The 9,079-nt window shown below is 39.6% G+C and overlaps 1 protein-coding gene across 1 annotated transcript in view; it reads left to right on the forward strand.

The window, feature by feature from the left end:
- Positions 1 to 520: 520 nt before the first annotated feature.
- SKIL (SKI like proto-oncogene) overlaps positions 521 to 9,079 on the forward strand; it is a 15,709-nt gene continuing 7,150 nt past the window's right edge. The window contains exons 1-3 of the mRNA XM_009280550.2: positions 521 to 2,158; positions 7,108 to 7,205; positions 8,637 to 8,875. Coding sequence (XP_009278825.1) covers positions 1,052 to 2,158; positions 7,108 to 7,205; positions 8,637 to 8,875 — 1,444 coding nt within the window. The 5' untranslated portion in view covers positions 521 to 1,051. The remainder of the gene's footprint in view (positions 2,159 to 7,107; positions 7,206 to 8,636; positions 8,876 to 9,079) is intronic.

Consider the following 9,079-nt stretch of genomic DNA (forward strand, 5'->3'; position numbering starts at 1 on the left):
CCTTTCTCTTTTCACAGGTTATCTGGAAGGACTGACAGAACGCTGTTAGCACGAGGCATGAAATTAGCCGATGGCCTGGATCTTACCTCTATTACTAATATCTTAGGGTGGGAAAATTCTGACACACACCAGTGACATCTGTGTGAAAGGTGACTCTCTAGGGACGTTTAGTTTTGGCCAGCGATCTGGATCAGCCTTTAATTTGGGGATTTATTTGTGAAATGCAATAGTAACTCTCGTGATGGTGGTGAAATCATAAAGTTGGCAGCACAATAAAGCAAGCCCTTAAGATTGTGTTTGATATCCAGGAACTGAAAGTGCTGAATAAAATTTTCATACAACTCAAACTAAATTTTGGATTGGTTGCATTAAGATCAGCGTTCTTCAAACTGAGACCATTTTTCTATTTTAATATTTAAATAGAGACTTATTTGAAAAGTGATGGTGGTGAAATCATAAAGTTGGCAGCACAATAAAGCAATCCCTTAAGATTGTGTTTGATATCCAGGAACTGAAAGTGCTGAATAAAATTTTCATACAACTCAAACTAAATTTTGGATTGGTTGCATTAAGATCAGCGTTCTTCAAACTGAGACCATTTTTCTATTTTAATATTTAAATAGAGACTTATTTGAAAAGACAGTATATTTTTTGAAGGAAAAAAATGATTGAGGTTGGACACTCTTGCATCCACTCATCGTTTTTTACTAAGTTGCTGTACAAGACTACTGTGTAAAATAGTGGGTAGGATATGAAGAAAAGCCTTTTGTATACATACCGTGGCAGGTTTTTTTATAGGAGAAAATTGAACAAATAACTATGAAACTAAAAGATAAATTTGTGTAATGTCTCCATTATTAATTTTATGGTATTACATGCAAAATGGGTTACAGTTTTTACTGCTGGAGGCTGAAGAAGTAACATTTTACTGAAAGGAGTGCAAGACTTGGTGTGCCTGAGGTAATCAAGATCACTTGAAATTGTTTTTCATACGAACAAGCAGGAAAATGCACACTCAAGACTCACTTAATTAAAGTTCTGGTGTTTAGCAATGGAAAGCCCACAAATAAACTTCCCTCTAGGTCTAGTTTCAGACCAAAAAAGGAGTGGGATCCAAGAGGATGGGAGTCCTCCGTTAAAAAAAGCAATGACAGAAATGCATGTAAATAGCAAAGTACGAGTTGTAATAAATAAATTGCCAACAATAAAGAAGGAAAACCTGGATGAATATGATGAAACTCCTGTGGAGGCTGATGGGGAAACCGCCAAGCCAAACAATACTTCACTATCTGAGCCTTTGAATTTAAATCCAGGTTTGAAACACACGTTGGCACAGTTCCACTTAAGCAGCCAGAGTTCACTGGGTGGACCGGCAGCTTTTTCAGCTCGTTATTCCCAGGAAAGTATGTCACCCACTGTCTTCTTGCCTCTTCCATCGCCGCAAATACTTTCTGGTCCGCTGCTCATTCCTCCGGACAGCTCTACAGAACTCACCCAGACTATACTGGAGGGGGAATCTATCTCTTGTTTTAAAGTCGGAGGAGAAAAAAGACTTTGCCTGCCTCAAGTGTTGAATTCAGTTCTCCGAGACTTTTCATTGCAACAGATCAATACGGTGTGTGACGAACTGTATATATACTGCTCAAGGTGTACTTCTGACCAGCTTCATATTCTGAAGGTTTTGGGAATTCTTCCATTTAATGCTCCGTCCTGTGGGCTAATTACACTGACCGATGCTCAGAGACTATGCAATGCTTTACTACGTCCTCGCACTTTTCCACAAAATGGCAGTTTTCTCCCTGGTAAGAACACCTTGGCCCAATTGAAAGAGACTGGCAGTGCCTTTGAAGTAGAGCATGAATGCCTGGGCAAGTGCCAGGGGTTGTTTGCACCTCAGTTCTACCTTGCGCCGGATGACCCGTGTATCCAGTGTTTGGAGTGCTACGGGATGTTCTCACCCCAGACGTTTGTGATGCATTCACACAGATCCCCAGACAAGAGGACCTGCCACTGGGGATTTGAATCGGCCAAGTGGCACTGCTACCTGCATATTAACCAAAAATACCTAGGAACGTCAGAGGAGCGGGAACTGAAGCATCTCTTGGAGGAAATGAAGGAGAAATTTAGCGAGAAAAATCAGAAAAGAACTCAGTCCAAAGTAAGTTCACCTACTCTTGTAAAACTCCCAAATCTCTTTGTGCTCACATGTAAATACTTGTTTTGGAAGCGCGTTGCTTGCCTTTTGTGAATGGGAATGCTTGTTAAATCAAGCCTAAGTTAAATTTGTGAGAGTGCTTTACCATGGAAATACATTTCTCATTAAAAGGTGTGGTAATTTCTTTCCTATTTGGACTGTAAGTAACTTCATTCAAGCTGGTTTGGCTTTGTTGGTTCTTGTTCTATTCTGAGGTATGCAGTCTCTGGAAAATTCAGAGCTATTGTGGAAATTCTCATTCTCCCATTTGACCTTTGAGTACGTTTTATGCAGTGTGTGTTGCAGCAGCTGAGCAAAGCAGGAAGGAGCTTGAAAATCAAGTATTACGAATTAATTTTTCATTTGTTATCTTTACTCCAGCATGCACACGTGCAGTGTATGGCGACCTAGCTTGCTAACCACCCACCTCATGACTTTGCGTGTAGGGTAATGGTGCATTGATAAGTTGCTATTTAGAAGCCCAAAGTCTGCTTGTTCAGCAATAGCTTTCTGTTTAAACCACTTGCATAGAGAAATATGCCAAAAAGAGGGGGTTTTAAGCAGCCCAAGTAATGAGCTGTAGGCCAGTATCTTGACAATGGTTAATAATAGATGTAGTATTTTTTCCTAAAGTACTGCTGCAAGTCTGCGCTGTGGTTCAAAAATACAGAGCTTATTTTTCCCTTAGAGAGCTTCTACTTCAAATAATAAGACAAGCACCAGATAAGTATTGAACATCACAGATGTTTACATTCATAGAAGGTACAATTTTTTGGGTATAAGTTAAACTTCAGAGGTTTTTAAATGGTTCCTGCCCCATGACTATGTTTCTTTTCAGTGTATTTGGCATTTATATGTCTGTTTGATGGCTACTGGTTTGATTATATATCCATTTTGCCTGTTGGATGTTTTGTGGTGGATTTCAAAATAGCAGCAAGAGCAGTCCAGATGATTGAGCCCAAAAAGTTGTGCTATCAGTTGACACCTTTCAGCATAAACTTCGGAAAAGTGAGTATTGCAGAAAGGCTTACTGTAGTAACAGGTATTTTTACAGTTGTGCCAGTCTACAGTAAGGGATTTTGGCAGAAAATTTCCATGAAAGTCTGCAATATGGCATGCTTCCACGTGCTGAATTAGTTGAAGATGCATGTAAGTTCATAGCAAGGAGACTTTGCTTTTCATCCGATAAAGACATGGCAGTCTTTATCCTTGCAACGCCAGTGTAGGTAATAAACTACAGTATGGTGGGTGCATCAGTGGAAATAGTCTTCCATATTGATACCTATAATACTGCTTCCCTTTTCACAGTAGCAGATTTCAGACCACAAGATCTTTCAGTTTCATGTGTACAGATATAAAAAACAGCTGAAATTAGCAGTAACAGTAATTTGGGCTGGACCGGTGCAAATGAAATACAAAAACTTTGTGGAGTCTTCCGTTGCAGACCTGTGTAGTTCTTTCTTACAAAGCAGCATATGAAATCAGAATGAGAGAGAAACTGTGAAAACTTGAACAAAGATAAAATGGTGGGGGAGGGTTCTTTTTCTTTCTTTTGTCTCATGGATATTCGCCTGGAAAGTACAAAAGATTAAAAGAGTTTTATAGGGGAGTGTTGGAGCACAGCCTCCGTTTCCTTGTCCTGGGGAAGCTTGGGCTGCTTCAGTCGTCTTTTCTTTCCCTCATTTCTGTGGTGGGAGAGAGAGGTATTAGGTACAATGTGTAGACATTCCCTTTTCTTACACTCCTAGGGAAATTTATTTACAGGATGCTCCATTTGCTATTCTGTCACCTTACCACCTTTGCTGAGTCAGTCCTCGGAAGTGCCAGCGCATCTTTGAGGTTATCTTGGAGGGCCCAGGAAGAACAGTTGCCCTTGGCTAGGTCTTTGTCCATCCAGTAAAAATAAATTATTAATTAAATCCCATAGTCTTTGAAGCATCCTAGATACTGTGCGTTGCCTTTCTCCTTAGCCTTTTCGCTCTGAGTTTACTTGCCTCACAGTGCAAGTATGCTTTTCCTTTCAATATTTCAAGAGCAGACAATGTAGACCCTCACCTGCTGTACTCACAAGCTTAATTCTTTTCTGTTCTTTGTGCTAATAAGAAAGCTGTAAACTGTGTATTTGATTGTCACCGAGTTTCTCATTTTCTGTTGGGTTCTAGACCGCAGTGTAACATCCACTTGCTCTTCATGGGAACAGCTGTCACTAAGTCTCTGCTGCTGGTCTCTGCACTGTCAGATCCTCATTCCCTTTGACTTTGCGACAGTTTCTGATAATTGCTCTGCACTAAAACTTTGTCTTGCTTCTCAAACCAATTCCTTGAGTTCATCACCATGTGTGGGGAAAAGCTCGCAATGTGGAGAGTTAACATTTCTTCTGAGTATTTTTATAAATCCCATCTCTGCTAAAACAACTGGCTTAATGATTAGGCTGAAACCACTACTTATTTTTTTTTTTTTCTTAACAGCTTTGTACAGCTAGCTTTAGAAGAAAAATAAGACATCCTTTTCATGTAGCCCTTTCAAACAGTTTATGTAGAAGTCATTCAATTTTAAATTTACTTGGATATATTGTGTTTATAGAATTTAGGAGCATCTAAACTAAACAGATTGTTAGGTAATGAAATACATGTGTATATATTGAAGTAGATGCTTTGTCTCTGTTTTATTAACCTAGATGATGAAGAAGGAATCGTGTTAGAAAAAGACTTCATGTTTATTTACGATTACCTTTCGTTTTCTTTCCTAAGTAAAAATTTGATCACAAGTTATGTAATTCATTTGCAAAGTGCACACTAATGGGTAGACAGTACAGTTGTTTTGCATTTGAAATAGGTGGGAATATAAAAATCTGACCTAATAACTTGAAAATACAGATTACCTGATATATAATTTCATATGTAAATATATAAACATGTTAAAATGTGAGTCCTAGAACATGGACAAGATGTGATTCAGAAGTTAAAATTGGATTACTGTGTACTAGCTGTAATGTAAGTAGAAGAATATATGTACATTATTTAAATTATTAGAATGATCTGAATAAGTAGAAAAAACTTGACAAGTGTCAGGGGATGAGGCCATTTTTCTAGAGATTATTTGCTGTATTTCAAATCTTTCTTATTTAAAGGCTTGATTATGAGATTACTATTCTGAAGCTTAGCTTCCTTGTGCCCTCCCTCCTTTCTATCTGTGTTGGAACTGATTTGAGGAACTGCAGGGGTGGAGTTAAATTTCGGTTTCGTTGCTAGAGCTGAATTTAGTGGGCTGGAAGTTTTGACCAGAATATTGTAGATGGGATTTGGTCTCTCTCATGGTCAAGTGGCATTTGATTCTGCAGACCTTGGTACAAGCCACACGTGTATAACTGGGTACTCTCTTGACTGCCAGAGATGAATTTCGGTGACAGTTTATTTCAGGGTGTGTAAATATAAACTTTTCTGATAATGTATCTTGTACCCAAGAAATGGTGAAGATGTTGGAACGCTAGATGAAGCCTTTGGTGCAGTAGGATTTTTTTTTTTAGCTTTATAGGCTTCTTTTTAATTGAGCAACTTTCCAAAGGTACTGGGTCTGGCTGGAATGGTTAACTTTCTTCGTCGCAGTCTGTATGGTGCTGTGCTTTGGATTTGTGACTAAAACAGTGTTGGTAACACACCAGCGTTTTGGCTGCTGCTGAACAGTGCTTCTGCAGTGTCAAGGCTTTCTCTGTTTCATGCTCAGCCTCTGCAGCGAGTAGGCTGGGGGTGGGCAAGAGGCTGGCAGGGGCCAAAGAGATACTCGGTACTTTATAATGTCATGCTCAGCAATAAAAACTGGGATAGAAGGGAGAAGAAAGGGGGTTTTGTCATCCAAGGTGGACCTTGTTTGGAGACTGGCTGGGCATCAGTGCGCCTGTGGGGGGTGGTGAGCGATATCCTTTGCTTCACTTGCTTTTTTCTCTTTCCTTCACCTATTAAACTGTCTTTATCTTGACCCAGGAGCTTTCCTGCTTTTGCCCACATCCCCCTGTGGCTGGTGGTGAGGGAGTGGCTGCTTGGGTGCTTGGCTGCTGGTTGGGGTCAACCACCCACGCCTTACCTGAAAGCCCGCTTCCCAAGGCTGTTTTAATACAATGAAATTAAGAATCAATTTCTTAGCTACGAGTCTTGTTTAAATATGTGACAAGACACCTTTCACTTGAAATTAATAGTAACTTTGCAGTGGAGCACAAAGAATTACCAGTAACTTTGACTAAAGAGTAATTCCAAAAATGTTTCTTGAGACAAACAGAACAAGAATTGCTATCCAAATACAAAATGCACAGAAGTGTTTTAAGATTATATATGCTGATGCACCTGAGTTAATTTTGTTTGTTACTGCAAAGGGAATGGAGTTGTCATGTTACTGCAGCAGCTTTGCCCACTTCTGTAATAAAAATTCGTGACGACTAAAGAAAGTTCTGTCTCTGGAACACCAGTAATTGTTCCATTTTATTCACAGGTTTTATTTTGTAATAAAGTGTCTGACAGGTGCTTACTATGATGTGGATACTTTATTGCAAAAGGCTCCTACAGCCTTTTGGGAATCCTAGTTTCTGCTTTCTGTTCCTCCCAAGCGTTTGCAGCATGCCTCTGGCAGAGTTCTGGAAACTCGACAGAGCTTTTATATAGGTTTGTAAAGAGATTTTCTTTTAATTTCATTCCTACTTTGCCCATAATAGGAAATTGGAGATCGAAGAAACTTCTGTTGCTTGCATCGCCCCGTATCTCTGCCAAAGACTCTCCATTTTCCAGTACCCTGGTTTGTCTGGTGCTATGCACCTTTGTGTGTATGCATTAGCGGTGTAAATGCCATTCCACTGAGGAGTGTTTATGAAAATGTGAATAACATGTACCTGTCTTCCAAGTACCGATTTATTACCTTTTTTTTAGGCAGATTCGCAGCAGAGCCTGGAAGTATCGCAGTGGTATCCAGTTATCAAGCAAGAAGCAGAAACTGATCCTCAGCCGCCCTCCTTTTTCCATCCCAGGTAACTGAATTTCCTGTGCAGAACTATGAGTACCATATGTACAAGTTAAATACTTTCGGCTATTTAAAGATAATTTCAACTGGAAAAAAAGTACCTGAAACCTGAACTGTTAGGAAAACTCCAAGGGATTGCACAAGAATAATTGAACTCTAACTTTTTATGCATTTCTTGGTGTAAATATTGATGAACTGCTTATGAGTGATTTTTGGTACGGGACTCAAGCTGTGATCTGTGAGTGTTCTTCAGTAGCAATACAATTGAAATGTAATTACAATTTCCCTTTTCAGAGTAGCAGTGACAGAATGTAATTTTTAATCTTTCCTATTATAACATAATGCATGCATGTGGAAAGCTGCATAGTGCCTATTTACCATGAGTGCAACTTAATTTCCTTTCAAAAAAGACTTGTAAAAGGCATTTGAAGGCTTTATTCCACACTTGGACAATGGCTACAGCTGAATTGTCTGTTGATTAGTTTCCTAGTTTTAGAAACCAAGTGCATTTCCTTAATGTAGTACAAAGTTTGTCATCTGCATCAATGAGGGAAACAATTTTTCTTGACATACCTCTTACCCTCATCCCCGTGTGGTTATGCATTTACCGTGTATGGGTGAGATCGGACTCTTTTGGCTAGCAGCATGCACCAAAGCAACACACACACATCAAACTAGTTCCCACGCAAACACGTGAATGGTGGAACTTCTGTGATGGTCCCTTGGTTTGCTGTTTCTATCGGTGCCTTCCTTCAGAACTAGGAGAAAGGAAAGTGTTGAAAACAGCAGTGTTGACTCCAGCATTGTGACACTGATTATTTTGGCACTGACCTTAACACATTTGTCACTCTTTTCCCTCTGTACTAGACAAAAGCTGAGTGGCTAAGGTTAGGGCGGTACAGAAGGATGCTCCCAGGAGTCCAGGAGCTGTGAAAATCCAGACGGATTGGTCAATATATGTGGGAAAGAAGGTCCAACATTGGTCTCAGACATGCCCCAGCACTGTCAGTACACAGCTTTGCTATTTAGAGAGTGATATGCTCGTTCCTACTACAGTGATCACTTCCCCCATCCTCCATTGCCAACATAAGGATTATGAAAATGCTGGAGAGTCTGGATTCAGTGGCATTCTAATTTCACTCTTTGCGTTTAAATGAAGACTTCATATGATTTTCTGTATGATTTTTTTAATCAGCCATGTTTGGAAAATGCTCTTGTTTGATAGCCTCAAAACCTTATCTAGATAATCTACTCAGTAAAGATTAAGTGGATCATTACGATTTCCTTTTGCATAGGAAAAATTTAAAAAGGACGTGCTTATTTTTCATCTAAGCTTTTACAGTTTGAAATCACGTTAAATTAAACTTACTGCTCTCTACCAGTCATCATTTATTATGCCTTACCTTTCATTCTTAATTTTACTGTTCTACTGTTTCAGTTACTACCTTTATATGTGTGATAAAGTGGTTGCCCCAAATGTATCTCTTGCATCACAATATAAGGATGTTGCAAAAACAGCAGTCAAAGCTTCAGAAGTAATTAAATCCTCACCTGGACAGTCAGAGAAGAAGCTCAGTAGTGGAAAGCACAAAAAAGCTGCCTCCTATCCAGAGCTTTCTCTTGAAGAACAGGAAAAAATTGACTTGAAAACTGGCGTGGAGCAGCATAAACGTTTAGGTGAGTAGTGAAAATTATGTTGAAATCTTTTCAATTTTTACACCATATAATTTTGGAAAGCTCAACACCAGGCTAGTATACACCTCGAATACTGTGTTCAGTTTTGGGCCCCTCACTACAAGAAGGACGTTGAGGTGCTGGAGCGTGTCCAGAGAAGGGCAACGAGGCTGGTGAGGGGTCTGGAGAACAAGTCTTCTGAGGAGC

This window comes from Aptenodytes forsteri, unplaced genomic scaffold (assembly GCF_000699145.1).
Source record: "Aptenodytes forsteri isolate BGI_AS27 unplaced genomic scaffold, ASM69914v1 Scaffold179, whole genome shotgun sequence".
Lineage (NCBI taxonomy): Eukaryota > Metazoa > Chordata > Aves > Sphenisciformes > Spheniscidae > Aptenodytes > Aptenodytes forsteri.